The 26,291-nt window shown below is 35.3% G+C and overlaps 1 protein-coding gene across 20 annotated transcripts in view; it reads left to right on the top strand.

The window, feature by feature from the left end:
* The window catches only part of EPB41L2 (erythrocyte membrane protein band 4.1 like 2), a 208,748-nt gene that overhangs the window by 116,197 nt on the left and 66,260 nt on the right, over nt 1–26,291 (top strand). For all 20 annotated transcript variants that reach the window (XM_081296262.1, XM_081296273.1, XM_081296271.1 and 17 more), the window contains 5 exons: nt 5,263–5,367; nt 14,923–14,965; nt 19,136–19,211; nt 22,489–22,707; nt 24,101–24,188. In XM_081296262.1, the coding sequence (XP_081152388.1) occupies nt 5,263–5,367; nt 14,923–14,965; nt 19,136–19,211; nt 22,489–22,707; nt 24,101–24,188 (531 nt within the window). The remainder of the gene's footprint in view (nt 1–5,262; nt 5,368–14,922; nt 14,966–19,135; nt 19,212–22,488; nt 22,708–24,100; nt 24,189–26,291) is intronic.

The raw sequence follows: 26,291 nt of genomic DNA, 5'->3' as shown, positions 1-26,291 counted from the left end.
ATGGATTCTACTGTGGCATATAATATACTTTGAAAAATTGGTTAAGCAGAAAAATGAATGATAGGGAGATATTGGAATAGCTTTCATAGGAAAGGAGAATTTGCAGAATTTGTCTAAAGAAGAGGTAGAATTTTGAGTCATGGAGAAGTTAAGTAACTTGTGTGTGGTCATTAAGAGTTGGCACAGGTGGTTGCACCTAGGACAGGGATTCTACTTGCAGTTCTTTCTTTGTTGTTGAGAATGGAAGGGTGATAACTACCAGAATCTGAGAGGGGAGGAGGAACCGTTTTACTTTGCATGCCCCACCATGTACCACCATTGCTAGCTGCATCTTGTTCTTTCCCCTCAAATGCACATTATAATATGTGGAATATGTTTGTGAAGGGTGTGAAGGCCAAAAAAGTTTTGAGCTTCTGAATGTTGTTGCTGCCTAAGCATACTCAAGCAAGTTTGGGTGCAGATTAATACTATAAAATGTAATAATTTGGGGGCATTAATGTGTAGTAATTACTGTGTCTCCTGAAAATTGTTAAGAAGAAATATGTTATATATTTTTTGGCCTTTTTGTATTAGCTTCTAAAGCAGAATCATTTTGGGTTTCTTAGGAGTAACTTCTGGATTTTCTTTTTTTTCACTCCTTTTTAATTCCCTGCTTCATATTTCTTTCCCTCTTGCTCTGATGGCTTTTTCAGGTTTCTAATTGTGTTTTTAAAAAATTATTTATTTTTATGTGGTACTGAGGATCTAACCCAGGACCTCACATGTGCCAGGTGAGCGCTTTACCGCTGAGCCACAACTCCTATTTCTCCTAGCTTTCAACGGTGCATGTCAAAATCTTTTGATATTAATGAGTACAAATAATTAGTAAAAGAAAAATGATTGTAGGTTATGGATTTTATTTTCTTGTTTCACTAGAGATCTATTGTGTTTCCTTGATTTTAAGGCTTATGTTTTTATTAGCCATTCTGTCTTTTAATATTACCTCTCCCTTATTGCTCTATTGTCTTCTTTTAGGACTAGTAAAATATCTACAGATCTTCTTATTCTACCTTCCATATCTATGAAGTTCTTTTCATATCCCTGCCCTGCTTTTCCCTGCATTTGAGATCTGTCTTCTACTTTACTGGTTTTCTCTTCAATGCTGTCTTACTCTCTTTTGGATTATTATATAGTTATTATAGTTATTTATAGGTGTTTGACTTGATTCTTTTAAAAATTTGCTTTTTGACAGTCACCTTTTCCTTAGTAATACTTTAAAATATCCTTTTAACTGCTTTAAACAGACGAAACTATTTCTCTTCCTTTTTTTTTTTAATACTTGATGATTTCTGAAGATCTGATTCTGATACTGTGTCTAACTCTAAATAATGGTGGTAGGTTTCCTTGTGTGCTTTGTGAGTTGTGCTTATATTTATTGGTACTTTGCCTATGGGAACTATTTGATTCTGCCAGGCTACTGGGCATATTTAATCTTATGCCAGTTTAAACTGAATTCTCTTTTTTGACATTTTTAAATCAAGCAGGTAATGATAATACTGTTTTTCAACTCTGCCTGAAGGCCAGATGATGATGATTCTTTACCTCATTTCTTAAAGGTTTGGTCATTCTGTTGTGGACTAAATTAGTCTAATTAAATTGTGGACTGAATACTATATTAAAAAAATACAGTAGGCTCTTTAGTGAAAAATTTTTGGAAGAACCCACGTTGAATAAGGCAAAAAGGTTTTTTTTTTTTTTTTCCTTCTTCTTCTTCTTTCCCACTGCAGAACTTCTCGGAGTATTGAATAAGTGAATAGGACTTGATGCTTAGTAGTCATATGCAGTAACCAGAATTTTCCTTGTTCTACTCCATGGCTCTTTTTGGAGGTGGGGGGTATGCGTTTGTGAAACATTTCATGGGAATAGTGAGACCAGTGAAATGATTGGTCTTCTGGAATCTTTGGTTTCTGCTGAGAGCCTTTTCACTGCCTCTCCCTCTGTTTGTAGCACTCTGCTTACTCCTTGATATGTGTGTGTGTGTGTGTGTGTGTGTGTGTGTGTGTGTGTGTGTATCTTTTACTTAAACTCCCTCATAGAAGATGTGATTGCACCTGTGATCCTTAGCCCCAGAATAAGACATTCTCATTGGATAGAGCTCTTGTATCAGGCTGCCACATAGGCCATTGGTGAGTTTTCTTTGGACCAGTTGGATCAGGACCCTAGTAATTTCCAGAGTGGTAGATAAATAAGGCTATTTTGTTTTGTTTTGTTTCCTATTTTATTTGTGTCTGCCAGTTTAATATAAATTTCCTGAAACCACGTATGTCTTCCTCCTCATTATTTCTTCACTGTCAACATAGAAAAACGACACGCATTAGAAGCTACATCAGTATGTTGACATTTTAGCTTGACAAGCCTTCACCATTATCCGAGTGTAGCTAGTAGTCAGTATTGCATGGCTTGTTCATTATGGATGATTTCATTTTTTCATCTTAGTGTACCCCCCCAAAATCTTTTGAACAGAATTTGACTATGTCAAGCTCGATAAGTATCCGACGCAGAAAGTTCTTATAAATATCTGTGTCCTCTACCCCATAAAATCATTTTCTTTTTTAAGACTAACTTCCAGTGTCACATTCTTGGTGAAGCTGTGTTTTTTCTCAGTTACTTATTCCATTCCTAGTGTTTCCACAGCACTTGGTACACACATCTTTCTGCATGTGCCTCATTGTTGCATTTGGTCTTTCCTGATACACTTTGAGTTCTTAGAAGGTGAGATGCTGAAGGGAAGCTCAAGTGATAAGTCCATGTAGACAGGATCTCTTCAAGTGTTTTATTTAAAAAAATATTTATTTTTTAGTTACAGGTGGACACAATGTCTTTATTTTTATGTGGTGCTGGGGATCAAACCCAACGCCTTACACATGGTAGGTGAGTGCTCTACCGCTGAGCCACAACCCCAGCCCTCATCAAGTGTTTTAAATAAGTATTTCTTGGAGACAGAAGGAGAGTGGCAGAGGAACAGTGTGAGTACCTGGAAGATATTTTGATGTTTGATAGGTGTGAACTAGTGAGAGAAAAGTTGGGATCAGAATTTGGCTATGACCAATTAAGGTACTTTGATATATCCTGTCTCATTGGGCTAATTTGATTTTCACAGTGAGCTGTGAGGTAGTTCTTATCTGAGTTTTACAGCTGAGGAGATTAAGTCGCTTCCCCATTGTTATACTTGTCCAATAGTAGAAGATACTACAAAACGTTGAATGACAGAGGGACCTGGTCTCATGCCAGCCTCTATGGTGGTGCCTGGTGTCTTACTGCCCAGCTGATTCTAATGTCGTATGGGCGATGAACTTTCTGATATTTTCTTTCTTGTCAGTTAGGGGAATTCTGTCATCTTTTTGAAATGGAAACTAGGGAGAAGATATGACTTATTCATAAAAAATGACTAAGCCACAATTGAAATGTGTTTTCTTTTTGAACTGAGGTATGCTTTTATAGACATTGAGTTGTTTCTTAAATATTCTTTTTACCTTAATTTCAAATAGCATCACAACCAGTTGCTATATATTATGACTTAAATTTAGTACTTGCCACTCCTTGTGGTAGGTTCTGTTATCCCCATTTCATAGATGTGCAAAACTAAGGCCAATAGAAGGGTCTTGCCATGAATCATATAGCTTGTAAGTAATAAAGATATATTTAAACTTTAGTATTAAGCCCACAGAATCCAGTATTCTTATCCTTTACATCCTATTTGTATGTACTTTAAACATATTGACATAAGCACATAGCCATCTTAAACAGACTTCATAGTTAACTATTAAATCCTCATTGTGGTTTGTAGTGATGTATATATAGTACATTGCAAATTATGTTAAAATAACATAATTTATGTGCTTTTTCCTTCTTCCCTTTCCTTTTTTTGTAATTCTAATATTTAAAAGAAATACAACTATAAAAGGTTTAATACTAGAAGTACCATATTCTCCTTCTCAAGATATATATGTATGGGGAACATAAATTTTTACACATTGGATGAGCTAACAAGTGTACATTTTATAGTGAAGGGCATTTGTTTTGAAGAAAAAGTCTCATAGCTTGTTGGTTTTTTTTCCACTAGCAGTCCAGTGATGGCTTAGTAGTACATCCGGGAGTAGGCATGTGTCTTGTCTGACATCGCAGTTGGGGTGTTCCAGGGGTGTGCATCTTCACTGGAAATGAGTCACCACTTTGTTTTGCCACAAATCAGACAATGAGCTTTTCTTCTGAGGCTTTCAAAGCCTTTTGCATCTGTTGACAGTAGGTTCTTAAATTAAAAAAAAAAAAATCTATTCAAGGCAAAAATATGTTAAATCATCAGAAGCAGTTGTTTTATTATCCCTGGTACCAGGTTGGGGCTATAGCTCAGTGGCAGAGTGCTTGCTTGGCACACGTGAGGTGCTGGGTTCTGTCCTTACCACTACATAAAATAAAGGTATGCTGTCTATCTATAACTAGCAAAAAAAAAAAAAAAAAAAAAAAAGATTAAATACCATATTATTCTCTAGACAATTGTATACAGAGGCATAGCTTATATTGAAAAAACTTGTAGAAATGTCAAGGAGCATGACTAAAAATTCAAACAAGAGCTGATGGGATAAATAGGTTACACTTAGTAATAGGGATAAATGATTTTCTTGGGGATAGTATACTTTGTAGACATGTGATGATCACCTTTAGGTATCAAGGGAAACACTTTGAACAAATTTTTATACTGATTTTAGGAACTCTGAGCATTTTACTGTTTTAGTCCTTTTCATGTTTATATAATAGAGTAGCAATAAAGCAAAGGGAATTTGATTATTTATTTATTTGCCAGGGATTGAACTCAGGGGCACTCAACCACTGAACCACACCTCAGCCCTATTTTTTGTATTTTATTTAGAAACAGGGTCTCGATGAGTTGCTTGGCGCCTCACCGTTGCTGAGGCTTTCTTTGAGGATCACGAGATCCTCCTGCCTCAGCTTTTGAAGTAACTGGGAGTATAGGCACGCACCACCATACCTGGTTCATGTTTTTATTTTTTAATTCATACTTTGCGTGATGGAAAGACTATAAAGTAAAAAAATAAGTCACTTTTTATATTGTTGAAATATTTAGAAAACAAATGTTTGTTTTAACTTATAGTAAATCATGCATCTGATCTCATGCCCTTAAATACTTGTGAAATCTTTATTTCTTGAAAAGTAAAGATTCTTTCTTTCTTTCTTTTTTCTTTTTTTTTTTTTTTAATTCTCCAGAAACGTGCTAAGGGACAGGTGTTAATTGACAAGGTATGCGAACACCTCAATCTTTTGGAGAAGGATTACTTTGGACTTTTGTTTCAGGAGAACACAGAGCAGAAAGTAAGTAATTTCAACTTATTTATTTCCTTTTAGAAAACACTGTATTTTTCCTTTAGTTTTAAAGTAACTTAGTGTTTATTATGGTGTATTTTATATTTATTATAAAAATTTGGTAAATATATAAAAATGATCTTGTTAGAGAACCACCTACAACTTTTTAGCTTAGGTGTGTGTGCTCTTTGCATTTATATCATGAGCAGACACAGTGGAACATTTTGTCCTATGTTAATTATTTGAGAGTGAACTGATTTTAAAGTTATCTTAAAGTTTTATTTTTTGAATTCACATAAAAACTTGGGGAGAACGTATTTGAAAAGTACATATATTGAAGTAAAAGATTTTCAGTGTTGGGAAAATTGATGTTCTAGCATAAAGTAAGGACTTTTTAAAAAATGGTATTATATCAGTCATGCCATATTCCTAGATTTTGGTGGTAAGCATAGAGGCTGATCAAATCCATTCATATTTTCCACATATAGGTATGTGGTCACCTGCATGCTAGGTATTAGGTAAGCCTGAAATGTGGAGGAGATGTAGTGAAAGGAATGCCAGGAGAAGAATGCCCGAGTGTGCTTGTTGGGGAAGTTCAGGAGAGAATGTTGGTTCCTGCTATAGCAGGTGTGTGAGAGGTAAGGTGCTCTTGTTGGGCCATTGGAGACAAATAAGGAGGTAGGGGCCGCCTGCTTAGGGTAGTAGGTTTGACTAGCCATTGAAGACTCTAGACATCTGCCTAATATTGGGAGTTGATTGAGATGGGTTTTTGCTCCAGGAGTTTCCCAAGACACTAAGCAAGAGCATCACGGTGATCTGATGCTTAATGCTAATTCCAGGGAACTTCAGTACTTCAAAATTTCATAAGTGAACTAAAGAGGAAAATATTAACTAGGTCCTGGCAGAACCAGAATTAACCTGTAGTCTTACAGTAGATAAAGAAATTTTTCTCTTTACTCCTACTTTACTTTGAGTCTTGGGATTTACTTTGGTTGAGAAAATGTTGAGTATAGGAGTGAAGAATAAAAGTTGTACCCTAGGGAGGAAGCCCTTTTTTCTGTTAGATAGTGACTATAGTCAGTGTGACCATTATGTCTGAGGATGCTCAGAGCACTTGGTCACAGTGAAAGGGATTACTGTGCAAATATCTAAGATTCAAACCACAATCGTCAGAACAGAACAGTCATTAGAGGAACATAAATGTGAATTTTGTTATTTGCTTATGTACAATCTTTGTTTGTATTTACATGTTCCACTAATAAAATATGGTATGCTAAGGGTAATAATTTAAATTTTTTCAACTTTCATTGTCTTAAATCACTGATACATAATTTGTAGTTTAATTCTATGTTTAGACTAAAGACAATTAAATTGTATGCCTGCCTGCTAAATAGTATGTGAGTGTACTTATTAGATCTATGTTTAGAAGTCTTCTGCAGAAGTAGTAGTCCATGTGTCTAAATAAACTTGGTGCTCTTTTAAGACTATAAATTATAAGGTGGTCTTGATAATGTTTCCCATCATGGGCTCATTTGTTGGCCCTCAAATCTAAGAGAGAAAGTGGTAGGAATTTGGCTATTATTATCTACTTTATTGATTTTAGGTTATATATTAGTGGATTCAGTGGAGTAATTATTAATCTTTGTAAAGTAGGGAGACAGTTCAGTATTTTGTAAAATATGAAGAATAGCATGTTAGTAAAAATGGGATATACTACATTAAGAAATCTAGTATTTCTGGAGCACTAGTTTTGCATAAGAAGAAATACTATTTAGAGAGTAGGATTTGATAATTCACACTAAATGTATCTAGTCTATATCTTACATCTGAATTTCATACCCATATACTTACTAGTCTACTGGATACTACACTCAATTGTTAAAGCAAAGTGGTCATCTTTCTTTTAAATATCATCTATTCCTTGAAGAGTTGTTCTAGATTCCTCTTTCCTCCTTACTGGCTTCCATTCCTTATCAGTCAATAGGGTCTCTTTCCTACTTGCCAACATCCTTCTCCTGTTCTCTTTGTCCACAGATTTTGCTTTGGTTTAGGCCTCTGACACCTCTTGCTTTGAGTAATTTATTTCTCCTAATTGGACTAACTGCCCAGGCCTAGGCCCCTATAATCCTGGTATTTGCTGGCTTAGAACCATTTAATGGATACAGTCTCTAAAACCCTTTAGTGTGGTTTATATGGCTCTTGGTCACATGACTTCAATCAGCTTGAGCTAATTCCCAGTAATCTCTTACAGGAAATCCACATTGAGTGCATACCAAATTCTTTGGAAAGGAGCATCACTCTGGTATATACTATATCTACTTGAATATACTATTCTTAACATTGGAATGTCCTTTCCATTTCTTTTCTGAGTGCCTATCCTTCCTTAAGAGCCACCTTAAGTATCCTACACGGTGAGGTTTTCTTTGCCTTTCACTACTACCCTCCTGCCTCCAACTTAAGGGAAATTTTGGTAGTCCCTCTATCATCTCACACCTTTATGATTGCATCTGACAGTGGGATGATGAAGTCTAACGAAGTTGAGAATTGTGTGGTAACAATAAGCAGGATTTGACTATAGAAAGGGATAGCTGAAGCCAAGGAGGGGTTAATTAATCAAGTCTCATCATCCCAAATGATGAGCACCTATAAAAACTTAAGTTAAGCAATAAATATGCCACTTATGATAACTTCTGAAACAAATATTATGTTTTTAGAATTCTCTCCTTTTGAGAAAAGAAATAGGTGAATGATTAGAACATTTGAAAAAAGTATTTCATATAAATATAAAAATATGTAAAGGATATACAAGCTTTTGATGTACTTGTATAATTTTTCTTGAAATATTCCTAGAATTAAAAATTTGGGACTAAATGGGTTAAGGTCATTAAGGCAGAGAATAAGATAAGGATAAGCTTAGGTGGGTTTACTTTAGCATTCTTATTGACAAAAAGCTGCCAGTGCTAAATTAGGAATTCAGAATTTCTTATTTTACTTTGTAATTTCTCTTATGAAATGTATGATGAAATTGCTTTGTATTAAATGCACACTTTGTACCTAGGTTTTAAGTCAAGAATGTTGGGGAAATAAGGAGTGGGGTATCTTCCAGAGATATTTAGTTTTTAGGAAATCAGTGTTCAAATGTAATTATCAGGGCATTTAATTTTTTCATCTATAATTAATTAACTTTTATAACTTATGTATTGTGTAATTTAAAAAATTCTTTCATGCTTATATAGACAAAATCCAGTATTTAAAAGACTTAGGCAAAAGAACTTTTATTCTTCCAGTAAAGATTTGTATGGTGACCTTTTTTTCCCCCAGAAAAATTGTTACTCTTAAACTATGCTTAGTCAATTCTGCTTTGTTAGAACCCCATTTAGTTTCAACAATAGGATACAAGGATGTAAGCTTCTCTTTTTTTTTTTAATACTGACAATTGAACCCAGGGCCCTGTCTGTGCTACTAAAGCACATGCTCTACCACTGAACTGTACCCCCAGCTAGTTTGTTTCTTTTTCATGCTGAGTATTATCTGTATCTGTATTTGCAGAAGTTTCAGATATTATTTCAACCTGTTGTAAAGTTAAGGTCAGGCAAAACCATGATTATTGCATATGAAAAATTTCCATGGAGAAAATATCTAAACTTTCTTTTAGTTTCAGTGTCTTCTATGCTTGAGATGCTGAGTTGGAAGCCCTTCAGTTCATTAAACATGAACATGTGTCACTGTTAGCATTAGAACTTTTTAATGTCTCTTGAAAACTCTTAATGTATACTTGACTGTGGAAAATGTTATGTGGCATCATGTAATGTGCTATTCTTTTATAAATAGGATTCCAGGTCCATGTAGTTCTTATATTTATATCTAAGTAGACCCATGATTTTTGGACTCTCTTCAATGGGAAAATATTGTCTTGGATTTCTGATGTTAATAGAATTTGGCATTTGGCCCAGGCATTACAATGTCATTTTCCTGCAAGCGATATTGAAAAAGGTACTTGTTAGAAATGCAGTTAATATACACAGCTAACTTTAGAACTGAAAACTCAATATTAGATTATTAGCACATATAAACTTGTTTTAATAAAATTCTATATTTAATCCAGTTAAACTTTATAATCCCACTTTCTCCCAGATGTAGAGTGAAGGTTTTACTGTGATATAGAAAGTCTGTAACTTTTCTCTCAAACCAGCATCTGGTTAGAGGTTCTAATATATCTAATTTAGGTCTAATAAAGTTATGTTAAAGGGGAATCAGTTTAAGTGCTATAGATTTCTTTGGAAAATGCAGATTTAAAACAAAACTACTTTTGTGTTTTTAACATTCGGCAATACAATGTGAGTTAGGTTGAATTTGTTAATTTCTCTCACCTGAACAAATTAGAGATTACCAAGAAATTTGAGGAAGGCATGGCTAGGCATTTGGAGAAACCTCTCACTCTGGGAGCTTAGGGTCTACCCTGAAAGCGCGGTTCGGAGAGGTAGATGACTTTTTGGAGAAATGAAATGCTAAGGAGCAACGTAATCTAACACTTGCTAAAACAGCAAAGCAGAGTTTGTTTAGGACTCTCCGTGATTGTTTCAGGGATCGACCACTGCAGTAAGATTTTTGGTAGGAGAGGGAGATTGGGTTCAACTCCAATAAAAGGAGAAGTAGGAATTTATAGTGTATGTTGGGATGTTTAGTGAATAATTTTCTATTATTACTAAAAGGAAATACCAGAGAATTGACAATTACAGAGATCCTTGCCAAATACCCTAACAGGTTTTTGATGACTGCATGCCAGGTAATTTGGCAATGCCTGGGGTATGGTGGTGGATGAAGAACCCCATAATATATCAAGGGTGGGGATTCTTGCTAAACCAATTTATCAGCAGGGATTATTGCTGAAATTGGATGATTCATAGATGGCAGAAGTCAAAACATGGAGGCCTAGTTGGGCAGAGATTTCAAGGAGTCTAATTTTATTTGAGGAGAGACTCTTTGTTAGAACTACAAGATGGATTTTGTGAATATTTTTTGAGTTGTCACCCAGGTCTAGTATGTCAAGGACTTGCTAAGTAAGGGCAGTTGCAAGCTCAGATGCTGATAGGATGCTGCTTGTTGATACCGATGGCTACTTATTTTTGTCAACTGTAAGGGGTGAGCTAGAGGAATAAAGAGACTGTGGATCTTTGCATTCTCTGGTGTAACTGCTTAGTGAGATGGGAAGGAGTTCAAAGAAACACTTAAAGTTTGGAATCTGTGCCCTGCTAGAGCTTTCTTCAGAAAGCTGTCAGCAATTACACTGATTTCTCTGTGAAGGCTTAGTGTCTATCTAGAAGATTAAAAATGTCTCTACAGTCGACTTTCATGAAAAGAAAGGAATTTTTATATGCACAGAAATTTAGGACTATACTATGCAAAGGGTAGTTCAAGGACCAGCAAGTGGTTTTGGCACTACCTAGGAGCTTGTTAGAAATGAAGAGTGGTAGGCCTTCAACTTACATCTGCCGAATTAGAATTTAGAGTTTGACTAGATTTTCAGATGATTCTTACTTATATACTTTTGAGTGTGAGAAGCATTGATCTGGGGATAAAATGTTCTTTTAAGGTAGCAGAGAGTTATAGGAGTTTGAAAGATCACAAATACCAAGAGAGTTGGGGGTCTTAATACCCCCGTATTGTTTGGAATCCCAGAAGTGACACAAATATTTATGGCCATTCCTGTTCTGTATGGAAATTTGGACCATAATTCTTTGAGGTTCTTTCCATCAATGGCATCCTCTGAATCATGTTATGATTCATAATCAAGCTTTTATTTTTTATAGATGTTTCTGTAATTAGAAGATAATTGAAAATCATGTTGAATACCTTTTAGGACAGATTGAAAATGTTGTAGGGAAAAGTCTGAAGACTTGGTTAGCTAAGACTGCTTCATCCTCAAATATGTATAGGATTAAGAGTTGGGCCAAGGAGTTTTTCTAGTCAACCAATAGAAGGACTTTAGTGTAAAAGCACATATATGCACAGCCACTCATTATGCTTTCAGGTTAAACATTTTTATAACTTTTGAAGGCAGGTATTTTAAAATTGTTTTTTTTTTTTTTGTCATGGATTCCTTTGATCTGGTAAATTCTGTAAGGCTGCTTCTCAGAATAGTGTTTTAAATGTGTAATTATAATAAAGTACACAGGACTACAAAGAAAGTAGTAAATATTTCTCAATATTAGTAAGAAATTTAGAATAAAGTAATAGTACATGTTTTAATTAATATTAATTCATCATTACCCAATTATCTTCTATGATTTCAAAATATTTGTTAGCATAAATGATATTTTGAGATCTGTAGCTACTATAATATGATATAGAAAAAATTTATGTTTTTATGGGTGATAAAGTCATCCTGCTGATGTTAACCACATTTTTTTTTGTAGTATATTCATAATAGGTGATAATGTTAAATTTCAGTTAGAAGTTAGTAAGAATAAAGATGTAACTCCTCACCCTACCAGGGTGAGTTCATTACCTCCTGATTTCATGTTCTAAGGTGATTTTAATAATACTGATATTCTAGGACTGGGTTTTTAGTTCGTTTATTTGGAAACCTGTTAGAGGATCCCTTGAAACTGTTATTAATTTCTTATTTTACTTGATGTTTATTCAGAAGATAAATATTTCTTGGGTTTATATGTTGGGTTTGGAATAGGAAAGACAAGGGAAGGTGAGGAGAAGGCCACCAAATTGAGTGGGATGTTCCTGCCTTTAAGTAGTTGAGGAAAATATTATAATTTTATTAAACCAAGATGAATTTTATTGAAATATGCCTATGGGTTTCAGCTCTTCTGAGTTTTGCCATATTGTACCTGAAAGTAGGAAGAACTAAGAAAATGCTAATTTTGCTTTAACACATGTCTCCTGGAACTATCACTAAAATAGAGATCTCAGACTTCTTCCATGGGGAGTGTTTTAGGATGTTCTATGTAGGCTATGGGTGAGTCTATCTTTTGACACATTTGCCAGATGGGTCCTCATCATCAGGCAAAATCTAGAAAACTTAGCTAGATGATTCTATAACATGTATATAGAAGCACTTAGACTAGTGAAAGGGGATATATACCAAAAGGTGATAAACTAATTTAGTTTTATTATTGCCAAAAGCTCCCAAGCAAACAAAACAGCAACAAAAGTCCTGATCTAGTTTGTAAAGACACTTAGGTAAAGCCTTTTAAAAGGCATGCATGTTTAATCTTCAGGAGGCATTTAAATGAATTATTGGTTGAAAAGAGCTACCCTATCAGCTAGATGTTGTGATCCCCATTTTGCATTTGAGGAAATTGAGACTTAGAGAAATGAAGGAATGTGCCCCAGTCATAAGATGACCACAGCATGGAGAAGAAGGAGGCAGCAGCGTGCAGATAGCAGTCAGCAGGTATTCATTTAGTACTTACTGGTTGCCTAAAACTGCCAAGCACCCTGGAGGGTGCCTAATAATATGGTTAGTCTTTCCCAGCTTTTACAAAGGTGTAGTCCTGGGGAGAGGGAAGACCTCCTTACTCCTTGGGAAGAATGGGGCTTGCAGTATGGAAGCTAATATAGTTAGGAAAAGGAAAACCAGGGAGGTTAATGGAAGGAGTCACTTCTGCTGTGCTTGGTTACATAGGGTAAACAGGCTCACCTTATACTTTGAGGTCCAAAATAGGAAAAGAAGCCAAATCAGCCTTTAATATATCATAGCTGTTAGTCTTATGGGAAGTGGTCTGAGGATAAGAGTCTAAATTTGGCTAGTGGACTTGTCACTCATGTTTTAGGGTTCTACTGATTTTTATCATGTTCTGCAGTAACTGTCAGGTATTTGTACAAGGGGTTGGTGCTTTAGGTGAGAGTCAGATGGCTGAAGCACAGGGTTAGTTTTTGGAGGTCCAAAATGCTATGTTGCCTTTGCTGTCTTCTGTGGGACACAGAAATATTTTGTTGTTCTGTCACACGCATCTCTATATCAACTCACATTTAATGAGACTGGAGATATGGGAGGATCTGTCTTCAAGACCAGAAGTTTTCTCTCTGCTTTTCTCCTCATCTTTGTTAATGGTCTGAGGAATTTATTTTTTTTCTTTTCAATTTGGCACCAGTCGTCTCTGCTTCAGTTTTTCTTGGTATGATTGTTGCTTTCTTGGATAAAAGTGCCACACAATTGACCCTCCCACACCTCTCCCTCAGACTCAGTCCAGTCTGGGCTAGAAGCTGAATGATGTGTTTTTCTCATTTTGGGGCACTCATCATAGCTGGCATTTGTAAGCCAGCTGTTGTGTGGGACAGCAGCTGCAGGGCATGGAAGCTGAGTGCCAGGCTGTTTTCTTGGGAGAATTAGAGCTACTCCCTAACATGGTATTGGAGGTACCATTTGAGGGTCCACTGGCCCTTCCTATCAATAGTCCATGCAGCTGGGACACCAATAATATGAAACTAGACCATGCTGTAGTGGCTCTTTATTGAGAGATTTGAATATCACCAGTGTTAGAGCAGAGCCATGTACACCTTGGGTCCTTGCTGCCTGGAGTGCTGGCCATGAACAGTGCAGTAAAATCTGAGGGGGTTTACACAGCTCTGCTTTTAAAATATACTACTGTAATTATTTTTAACAGTGAAAGGTCATGTTCTGTTGTACCATTTCAAAATATTTCTAAGACAGTAGTTTTTTTATTTCCTAAGTCATAATAAGCATTTTGTTTGCCTTATATATCTGAATAAAATTCTGTTTAAGCATAGATGTGAAATGTAATTTATTATATCTGAAAAATGTACTTTGTATATTAGTAAGGTAAATGAACTTCAATAATGACTTCAGAATAGGGTTCTGAATTTTAAAATATATCTTTAAAAATTTTTGCAAGGATCTTTTGCTTACAGCTTTGAAACAATTAGTGTCCAAGAGGTTTGAACCTGGTGGTTCAAATTTGATCTTTTTTACTTTATGGTATTGTAGTGGTTTTCTGTCCTTTTCTGTCAACTTTCTCAAAGAGCAGAAGTGAGGGGCAAATGAAAGTGAGTTCCTTATTATTTCAATTTCCAACTTTGAATAAAGTTTAAAAGAAGAAAGGATGTTATATGAAGGCCAGGAAGGAAAATATTGTTTCTAATCTGGTGATATTTCTCATTAGCATGGTACAGTTGCAGGGGAGATGAGGCTAAAGGAGGCCCTGGTTTTAGAAGTTGAGGTGATTGTGTCCACATGGGCTATTTGCTGTTAGTTCTGTAAAGTTTACATGTACATAAATTATTTCTCATTATTTGAATAAATGTTTTCAGATCTAAGAGTGTGAGACTCCTGGAATTCACTTTAAAAGTATTTAAAGATTATGTTTCTAACACACACACACACACACACACACACACACACACACACACACACTTAAAACCAATTCAGTAGTTAGCCCAAGGGAATGCTAGCTAGTAGGTGAAACCTGCTTTGAATTAAAATATTTTAAGATGTTTTTGTACTTAAGTTGTGAATTGTAAACTATTCCATTTTGATTTCTGGGAAATTTCTTATGCATAATTAATCCTTTTTCCTCCCTTCTGCAGAACTGGCTAGATCCTGCAAAAGAAATAAAGAGACAACTTCGAAGTGAGTATTTAAATAATCATACTTTGAATTTATTAAGTTAAATCTTTCTATTTATCTATTTCCATCTTTAATAAAATTTATAGGGATTCAGATTGGAATAATAAGACAGAATAGAATGTTGAGTTCTATTTTATACCATCTCAGAAGGCAATGTTAATGATATATTTGTAGAATTGGGACTGTTTATTTTGTCTTTGGCGTAGAACTCCTACCTTTCAGGAGGCTACAGATGAACATTCTTGCACATACCATTTCAGTGTTTACCAGTATAAGGCAACATCTCACCCTTTATTTCTGGGAAAGAATGAGAGGCTGTTTTTCTGCAAATTTCACTTTGGGAAGGTTTACTGTAGATAGACCTGATACTATGCCTTGACCATTGCATTTTGGAAGTGTGTGGTTTAATGGTAAGCATATCGGAAGCCCAGAGGCATACAGGCACATATTCCTAGGTGCACTGGAGTGAGGATTTCAGGGGTGAAAGTCAGTCAGGACCATCTTTTCAGTTCTCTAAGTCATTGCCTCTTGCTTGCTCCCTCCATTCCACAGCCCAAGGCACTTAAGTGCTCTTTCGGTCTGGGTTTGTGGTTAGGCCTGCTTGTTCCTGCCTTCCCACTGCCCCTTTTTTCTCACTGTAGAATCCCCAGATGACTTCCAGTGCCCACTCTAACCAGCCTCAGCTCCCTTGAGGCTGTGCTCTGAAAATTGCTTTGCTTGTGATAGCTGTGCCAAGAAATATTAGCACTACAGAGAAATCTCTGATAGGGCATTTGGGTACTTGGTTTACTTCAGGGTCTGTGAATGACTGAGCAGAGAAGGCAAGGAATCGTGAGTAGCTAGAATGTTTTAGACTGGAGAACAAAATATGAAGAGTGGTAAATGCCTTATAGCCCTTCTAAGACTTTGGGCCCCAGAGCTCCAGGGAGAAGCTGTTTTCTTGAAAACTAACTGCAAAGTGCCCTGCACTATTGATTATACATCCCTACTTATTTATTATTTCTAATGTCAAAACCCAGGAACAAATCTATGCTTCCTGTCTTGCCCTTTCCATCTACCTCTGTCTCCGTATTTATTTTCTTTCTCACTCCTAATTGTTAGTCTTCCTATCATTTCTTTCTGTATTTTTTTTTTTTACATTTGAACCTTATTGCCCTCATTTTGTCTCCCTTTTTTAGACAGATATATTTATATCCTTTATTTTTCATTAAAAAAGATGTCTTTGGTTAGAGTTCCTGACTTGCCAATACTGAGGTGTGCCCTAGAATGTGGGACTTTTGATGCTAAAACTGGAACAGTCCTAGGCTCTCTGGCATGGTTGGCCACTCTGTCTTTTGACTACTGTTCCTGGCTTTTTTACATTCATTTGCTCTCTCCCTTTCTCTGTTTTAAATGTATTATCTTGATGTTTTACCCATTTGTGTTTGTTTCATGATGGAAAGGAGGGGAGGAATAAATTAGATAAATTACACTGATATCATGGAAGAAACTGTACTGCAGTTGTTTCATGCTCTGTAAAGTTCAGAGTTCAGAAGATATAGATGCTTGGTTCTTCCACTTTCTTTGAAACCTGACCTGTCAGGTGACCCAGACAGAAAAAGGGCAATCTTTGAAATAAGATTGGTGTTCCATTGAGTTGATGCCTATTTTGAGTCTCATTTGATTATATGTGTATCACTATTTTAGAGTCATAGATATTACCTGTTGGTAATCTTTTGAAAGAAAACTTTCAAAAAGTTTCAAAATTTTTGAAAGAAACTTTCCAGAAAAAGTCTTTGGAAAACTTTAGAGTGTAAGACTTGTCCTGATTATGAATCATATTCCTATGTTTGATTATTTATTGACCTCTTTCTTCCTGTGTTAAGATGGGCGAAAGAACTCTTCTTTCAACTTGTTCTATTACTCCAGTCTCTATGATGATTTTATTGTTCCTTTACAGTTAACAGGCTGTTTGAAAAGATAAATATTAATCTTTGGGTTACTTTTGACAACCAAAAAACTTATTGATTCTCATTTAAATTTTACCTTTAAAAAAAATCTTTATTTTCTCCATGGGTGTGGCCGCGGCTGGGGAGGCTTAGGCAGGAAAATTGAAAGCTCAAAGCCAGCCTCAGCAAAATTGAGGCACTAAGCAACTCACCAAAACCCTGTCTCTAAATAAAATACAAAATAGGGCTGGGGATGTAGCTCAGTGGTCGAATATCCCTGAGTTTAATCTCTGGCTATCCCCTCAAAACAAAAGCAAAAACAAACAAACTTTATTTTCTCAAATGTATACAAAGAAGCCTATATATGTAAGGCCTATAGGTGACTAATATATAAATAATCCATAATTAGCTGAACTGTTTATGTGTAGCCAGTAAAACCAGAGTAATTCATAGTTGAATTCAAATTTAACTTAATTTATTATTGGTGATTTTCAGGTTTTCTTAAAATATAATTATATGAGGATATATATATATATATATATATATATATATATATATATATATATATATGTTAATTGAATTGATTTGACCATTCCACAATGTATATACATTTCAAATATATTGTACACCATAGAAATGTACAATTTTTTCAATTAAAATAAATTGAGTATTCATGGGTTTGGAAGTATATCCTCAAATATAAGTTTAATAGAAACATGCCTGTAGTCATATCCAGGCAAGCATATGCTAATGTTAATACCCAGAAAACAAATAAACAAGGGACTATTAAGAAAAGATAATCCAGTGATGACTTTGCTTGGTTATGGATTAGCAGTCACCTCAGAAAAGTGCACGTGCATAATGTGTGTACTGTGTTTAACACAGTGCTATAGGCATTGGAACATCATGTTTCTTCATATTTATGAAGATTCTATATTAATTTACCATGTTTTAAATGTGTAAAGCAGAACTGAAATCTGTTTCTGGAGTTCAGCAGGATTGATTTTATTAGTGGAATAATGATATATTGAGCCAAAATCTAACAGAAGTAACATATATGCAGTAGCCATTGAGTGAGAGAGAAGATAATGTGCTAATGATGACAGAGGACAATAGAATATGTTGAACAAGAGAATGGAATTCAAAAAATTTTTAAATCCATAAATTAAAGGTCCTTTGAGGGCCTCAAATAAATTATACATAGAGAGAAAACTTTCCTGTTTTTGTTGGAAAATGCTATGATCCTGGAGCTGAATTGTACATTCAGGCTAGTGGGATTAATTTGGGTCATTTTAGGAAAACAATATCTGCCTTCTCCCTTTTCCCTTTTATTGCTCCTGATCAAACCAAAATGTGATATAGCAAAATATAAATTAATGTGTAAATAGCAATGTTTTTACTTTTAGTAACTTTCATGATATAGTTGTTTGACAAGCATTCTTTTTTTTTTTTTCTTTCTTCTTTTGATACTGGTGATGGAACCCAGGGGCACTTTACCACTGAACTATATCTCCAGTGCTTTTTTATTTTTTATTCTTGAGACAGGATCTCACTGAGTTCCTGAGAGTCTTACCAAGTTACTGAGCATAGCCTAGAAGTTGCAATCCTCCTACCTCAGCCTCCCAAGTGGCTGGGATTATAGGCATGTACTGTTGCGCTTGGCAACACACTCATTCTTTATGGCCCAGTGTATGTTATATAAAAGTATGTGCTTACTCTACAAAAACTGGGAAATAATTTTATTCTCTTAAAGTATTTCACCGTTTACCATGCTTTCCCTTTCTTGGGATCTCTTTGAACACTTCCTTTAAATCTTTAATCATTTCCTGAATAGTTGATGTGATTGCTTCTACTCCTTTCCCCACAAGAATGTAGGGAAACTGCCCCCCTCCCCCCTTCTGAGTGGGTGGAGAGTATTTTGCTGCTGAAGATCCTCTGGTTAAAACAGATTTCATCTCAGAACTATTACATGGAGGCTATATTTAATTATTTATGTAATGGATCATCATACACAACATTTGTTGATATACTAATAAACACTTATGAGAAAGTAAACTTATTCTTTAATAGTGGTTTATTTATATAATTGATTTTTATTTTATTTTTCGTTTAATTTTGGTTTTATAAATGATATTCTTCTAACAAATTCTACAAATTGATTTATACTGAAATGAGTCTGTGCTGTATCATCTTAAATAGTTATCCTCATATTTGGGTAAATAACCATGGTGTTTAATAATTGCAGATCTTCCTTGGCTGTTTACTTTTAATGTGAAATTTTATCCTCCTGATCCTTCTCAGTTGACTGAAGATATTACCAGGTATTTTATATTTGCATATTAAAATGAATCTTAGAGCTCTCCTTTATTTCTGTGCTCTGTGGGATTATGGTAGTAATCTCAGGATTGAACATTAAAACAAAGTTTTAGTAAGTTGGGTTTTAGAAATTTTCTTGGAAATGGGTCCTTTCCTAAATAGTTTTGAAATGTTGCTAGTTGCAAAAATCGTGTTTACTTCTCTTTAGTTCTCTCTTTTAAGTAATAAAATACTTTTAAAAATGGTATTGCTGGCAACTTTGTTTGTAATTTAAATATGTTCTTCCAGTCCACATAATCTCTGAATAGTTTTCTTGGCCTCCTCAAAAGCTACCCCACCTTCTAAATGTTAAAGACCTAATCACCTTTAGACTGCCAGGCCCCAAGTTAGGCAAGCATCTGATCTCAGCTGTGCCCCTGAGGCCTTCAGTTAGCACAACAGATTCTATTATATGCTTTTACAAAGACACTGATGTTCAGTATTTTAGATTTTAATACTGAGGTGGTTTTTATTATATGAGCCTGTGTACTTCTCTCTTATTATAAAGATGATATAAGGGTAAATGAATGAAATTATTTTAAAAAGTCAGTTGAACTGGTAGTTTTGTTTGTCCTCCTACCTCCCCTATTTCCCTGCCCCAGATAAAACTAACAGTATGTAAAGGCAATAGCCATTTCCTTTCCATTTCCTTGAAGATTATGTGGACTATAAGAACATACGCTTAAATTGCAAGTAAAGGGTCGTTCAAGAGCAAGAGAACATTTACTGATCCTGAGAGTGGCATCTAAGGACAGTGAATCAGCAAGTGCCTTGACATCTTAGCCCTGCTAGATTGGTAGTAAATGATGAAGTTTCTTAGGTTTGTTAAGAATAGTGTAAAGGGCTGGACACACGCTGACGCAGGAAGATCACAAGTTCAAAGCCAGCTTTGGCAACTTAGTGAGACCCTGTCTGAAAATAAAAAGTAAAAGAGGACCGGGGATGTGGCTTGGTCATTAAGTGCCCCGGGTTCAACCCCCCACTATTGCCCCCTGCAAATAGTATAAAGGGATGATTCTTATATATTTTTAAAAAGGTTATTTACATGGCTAAGGAAAATTGTATAGCATTTGTACTATTTAGAAAACAAGAGGGTCTTAGTGAAAGACTGCTTATCTCTCTGGGTTCTGTGCCTTTGATGTTCTCTGCTAGGCTAGTTTTTTATTGTTGTTGTTGAACATCAAGTTGTATAGATGCTTAAAATGTGTAGTATCCATGTGAGGTAGGAATGGTGGAAGTTTCTTTTCTATGTTACAAAAATAACAGGCCTTTTCTTCATTTTTTATTGTTGCTGAATAGGAATGTACCAGTATACCAATTAATTACTATTAATTTAGTTCTGATAAAAGTAGCTTCAGCTAGTAAATAATAAATAGTAGCTTCTGTAACTGCATAGCAAGCTGCTTAAAGCATTAACCTGGATAGGTTGGTGTGTGTAGGGTACAGAAGCTTCACTGCAGGGGAGTGCCTTTGAAGAATGTACATAATGCGACTTTGGGACCCAAACTGTACACTCCTTTTTGCGGTAATTTGTTTGAGGGATGATAATCCTTTGGTGATTGTAACTTCATTACTTTGGGTTTACATATAAATTGGGTTTAAACATTTCTCCCTGTCTGGTGGGAGGAATAATAGAATCTTCTGTGCTAGCTCTTGCTGATTTTTATTTGAAGTTTTTAGGACTTAAGACTTTAAAAACAGAGGAAAGGACCAGTGTGAAAAGTAGTGACAATAATATAAAAAGAAGCAGCAGGATGAAATCTTTGTGTTAAGGTCTTGAAGTACCACAAAATGTGTAGAACAAGCTCTGTGTATTACTGATTAAGAATTTGAGGGTAACCTGGTATCATAGTTTAAGATTTAGTTTTCTAAAGTAGGTGCAGTTGTGATCATATTTTCTATAGGTCAAGGAAACATAATCATCCTTAAAAAGAGAACTTACACAATGAATAAAAATACTCAGACTGCAGGACTAATGAGAAGACTTTTATTTTCAGGAAATTATTGAGTACTTGATTTGCTAACTGTGGGACCACAATGATGATCTATCCCTGCCCAGTGGTAGATTTGGGTGGCAATTCAGGTGTAACTGAACTGGAACTGTGTGGTGTGGGATTTGGTCTCTGACTCATGAACAGATACCTGCCCAGAATCCACCACTCCTGAACCTGTCAGGTAGAACTTAGGAAGAGTATTGGACTCTAAAACCTGGCCAGGCAAACATGATCACAGAAAAAAGGTAGCCAGTAGCCAGCAGGAATAATAGTCTCTTAAAAAAAAAAATCTTCAAGAATGAGGGCCCTGCCATCTATTTCAGAGGGCTCAATGGTGAAGTGACCTTAGCAAGTGGTGAAATTTGAGAGGAGAAATCCAGTTTTATGATCTCACCAAAAGGAATTGATAGCGGGGCTGAAAAGGAGAAAGATCCCCATAAAATAGGTATCACATGTTTTTTCATGTTAATTTAGTGGAAAGCAAAGATTCTGTTATAACTGTGTAGTAAGCCACTTGAAGCATTAGAATTGCTCTTGTTATTATAACTATTAGTTATTGACTCAGGCACCATGCCAAGTATTTTATTTATAGTATTTAATTTTTACCCTCACTTTCAAAGGAAGGTAGAGTTTGTCCCATTTTATAAGCAGCAGATTAGCTCAAGGTCACATGAAGTCAGCTATCTGACTTACTGGGCTAGCTGCTTCTTTAAATGAGTGGTCAAGTAAGGGCTTCAAACTAGATTTAATTATAATTGATATTAAAGGCATCTCAGGAAAAAAGGAATGTGAGATATTAATAGGAAATGGGTAGAGATGAGATGGTCAAGGGTGGGTGAAATTAGCTTTTCTTGCAAATACTAGACTGCAGTGATTTTTTTTTGATATTGCATTAATCTTTACAACTTTTAGGAAGTGTGCTCATTTTTATTACAGTTTTAAATCCAAGGAGACAGTTGAAGTGATTGAATTTTTAACTTTATTGTAGTAGTTATTGTAAACTTACCAGAATTTACCAGAACAGCCGTTCAGAAGTTTTCTTCTCTTAGACTTCTATAAATAAGTTATAAATTTAGAAGTCCGAAGAGCAAGGTGAGACTTTTTATCAGAGAGGACTATTTGTGCTGTGGATATGAATATAATGTATATAGTATATATTTATTTTCAAAGAAATAGTAGAATTTAAGGAATTATGAGTGCTTCAGGGTTAACTAGTTATTCTTCTGTGACCCTTTGCTCTTCTTCACAGATACTTTTTGTGCCTTCAGCTTCGAAAAGACATTGCCTCTGGCCGCCTGCCCTGCTCATTTGTGACTCATGCCCTCCTGGGCTCCTACACATTGCAGGCTGAGCTTGGAGACTATGACCCAGAAGAGCACAGCAGTATTGACCTCAGTGACTTCCAGTTTGCCCCTACACAGACTAAGGAACTGGAAGAGAAGGTGGCAGAGCTGCATAAAACTCACAGGTCTGTAGTTGATCTCCTTGCTAGAGAGAGATTGGCCATGGTAAATTTAAATTGTTTGTCTTTGTAACCCTGGCTGGTTATTTGAGCATGGTTTCTGAGATTATCCAGTTTTTCCTTTTGGAGCATCACCCAGACCCATCAAGACAACCTGTAACCCTTGAGATATTCTTTCAGTGTTTTTATGACTATATAATATGAGAGTTGTGTGCATGAAACTAAATTGCCTTCATTTTTGGTAAAAATGTACTTTTCCATGTGACATTTTCTTGTCTCTTTCCCCAGTTTTATCCCTTAGCATATGTACAGGAAGCAAATATACCCACATTTTGTTGGCATTTACATTTCTTCCCTTTCAATTATTTTTATTACTTTATTTGATAAGAAAGCCTGGGGAATAGTGAGTCCTTGGGGTTTGAGTAAAAGTGTGGGTGATGATGGATGTAGGAATAGTTACTGAAGGTGTACCATGATTCCATGATCCACAGATGTCGCCCTTTAATTTAAGTAAGGATTACTTAATAGCATATACATTTGGAGTAAGAATATATATATGCAAAAAGACTGTGGCTATTTACACTAGTTTTTATAACTCTAGCTACAAAATTATAAATTGTTTTTTTGTTGTAAAACTAGTTTTAAAATTGTGAGTGAAGTAATTTGAAAGGAACTTTAAGAGATTGAGAAGTTTTAAATGGGCCACATTCATGACTTTGCTTCAATAAATGATAGAGTATTTGACTCTAAATATTTTCTTGTGAACTTTATTTGCATTCTATTCAACAAATATTTATTCTGTAATTTAAATTTGAAATACCAGGTACTAAAATGCCATGGATAATATGAAGACTCATGGGACCTAGTTTTGTCTGCCAGAAACTTAAAACTGGTTTAGTTGGGGACATAGGATGGAATGGAAATAATTTTGGAATGAAAATAATATTAGTGTGGACAGAATATGATGTGTTATTTATCATAGGTATAAAATCAAATACAAGTAATTCTGGTCTGTCTTATGATTAAGTCTAGCAAAATTAAACTGAGGAATTAAAAATAGTCTATTTACTATATTTTATTCTCAGTTAACTTATGTTGTGCCTGTTATTCCTAGAGCTTTTTTCCTTAGTGGAAATAATCAAAAGCATCATTTTAAGATTAAAAAGACAAGGATGGACATGTGCCTCCTTGCAGACAGTCAGTTAAGATTAGAAAATCTTAAGAGGAAATGCTAGAGATTCAGAGATGAATCTCCTTACCTGTTCCCCATGTCTTGGCAAATTTAGCTGCATTACTGCCTCTAACCCAAACACTCCAAGATCACACATCCTTTCCCCCATTTTGAATGCATTTATTTTTCATCTACCAATAAGACAATGCTGTTTCTTTTCATTCTTAGGGGCTTATCTCCAGCACAAGCTGATTCTCAGTTCTTAGAAAATGCAAAGAGGCTTTCCATGTACGGCGTTGATCTACATCATGCCAAGGTAAATGCATTGAGGAGTAGCTTTGCTGAAGTCTGTTAACTGAAATTTTGAAAAGGTTCCAGTGTTAGAATAGTTTAGCATGCTTTTGAAAGAGGCTATTATATTAGCCCTCACTTCAGGGTCTTTGTAATGTTTCTTTGGTGATTAATTATGAGGTTCATGATTGTGGGAGGCATTGTTTGTTCTGTATTTTCTTCTTTTCCTTGTCTTTCATTAGTACCCTTTCATTGATACTTACCATAAGACTCACTTTGTCAGCCTTTCCACCCTTGTCCTCTTACCCTGGTTAGTTGGAGTCAGTTTTTGCTAGTCCAGATGCTGTACTATTGCAGCTTCCTCTCTTTTCTGTTTAGGAAGGAGTGTTCAATTCTTAGCAAGTATGAAAGGGCAAAAGCAGAACAGCTATGACTGCCTTCCAGAAAGCTCCTGGGTTGTGAAGGAGACCTCCTAGATTTGGGATTTTCCCTGTGTGAAAATAAAGTAGGATGATCCAGGCTCCAGGTGATGAAAAACCTTCAGTCTAATTTCAGAGGTAGTAAAAGAATGGAATAATAGAGACAGGTGATAGTATAAGGTGAGTTAGTAACAGGTAATAAATATTACCTACTTCTTGATTCCAGCTTAGATGATCACAGAGTGATGAGAATTTAGGAGGAGAATGATAGAAAAAGTCAAAGACAAGTTTGGTTTTGCAAAATATATACAGTCAATACACTGAGAGAGAGAACCTCTGGTTGCCTGCTTTTAAAGGATCCTGCCAATCTCTAGATGTACCATAGAAAGACCAGATTATATGATTTGAGAAATCTCCAGAAAAGCCTCCTACTCAAATATAACTTTTCTCCCTGGGCTTCAAATTTGTAATTCTTACTTTTTTGTTATTAATCATACTTTATATTTGCAAGGCACTCTTTTGTCCTCAGCAACTTCCTTTATTTTAAAAGTATTTTTTCTTATCAAAAAGCAATATGGGGTTGGGTTATGGCTCAGCGGTAGAGTGCTCACCTAGCACTGGCGAGGCCCTGGGTTTGATCCTTAGCGCCACATAAAAATAAGTAAATAAAATAAAGGTATTGTGTCCCACTGTAACTAAGAAATTAAAAATATTTAAAAAAGCAATACATGTTTATCACAGAAAATAGAGGCAATCAGAAGAAAATAAAAATCACTTAAATCTCTTTATGCAGGAATAAGCAGGTAGGTTTTGATACATTTTCTTTTTATTTTTTTTCATCTCTGAACAGTTGAATTCTCATGCCTTTTAAAAATGGAATCATATTACAAGTATCATTTTTTTCAAAGTTTTTTTTTTTTTTTTTTTTTTTTTTTTAGTTGTAGTTGGATACAATATTTTATGTGGTGCTGAGGATTGAACCCAGGGCCTCATGCATGTTAAGCGAGCGCTCTACCACTGAGCCATAACCCCGGCCCCTGTTTTTTTTTTTTTTTTTTTTAACTGCATAAAGACATTTTTTTTCCTATTAGTGAATAGACACTGACAGTATCAATTTTAACTGGTAGATGCTGTATTCCTTTAATTTAAAAAAGCATTTGCACACATACTAACTTAAAATTTGAATGTATTTATTTTTATAACTATATAAAACACATTGAAGAGAATGATTTACCCAAAGTCACATATTTTTAAGTAGTCCCTTTGCCTGATACCTTTTGATAAATCCTACTAGAAGATAAAATTTAGCCTTCTAGTGCTTGAGTGTTTTTTTGTCTTATTTTCTATATGGTGAGGATAGGCTGGAGGTTAGACAAGAAACAGCAATAAGGGAGGTAGGAGAGAATATGTTTGGGACCAGATAGATACCCCAACTCGCTGACACATCTGCTTTTTTGAAACTTGTTACTCTTGCCATATTTCTTTCTCTTTTTTTTTTCTAATGCTGAGGATTGAGCATGGCTTCATGCATGGTAGGCAAGCACTCTACAACTGAGCTACAACACCCGCTATATAATTCTTATATCTCTTTTTTTTTTTTTTTTTTACTCTGTGGATCATTAGTTAGAAGTTGATTCATAGATGGCAGTACTATAGGGTTTTAGGATTCTTGTTTTTCAGTGCTGTATCTTAGAAAAGTACAAAGGTTG

Source organism: Spermophilus citellus, assembly GCF_964194105.1.
Source record: "Spermophilus citellus genome assembly, chromosome: 5".
NCBI classification, from domain to species: domain Eukaryota; kingdom Metazoa; phylum Chordata; class Mammalia; order Rodentia; family Sciuridae; genus Spermophilus; species Spermophilus citellus.
This window is presented reverse-complemented; position numbering and strand designations above follow the sequence as displayed.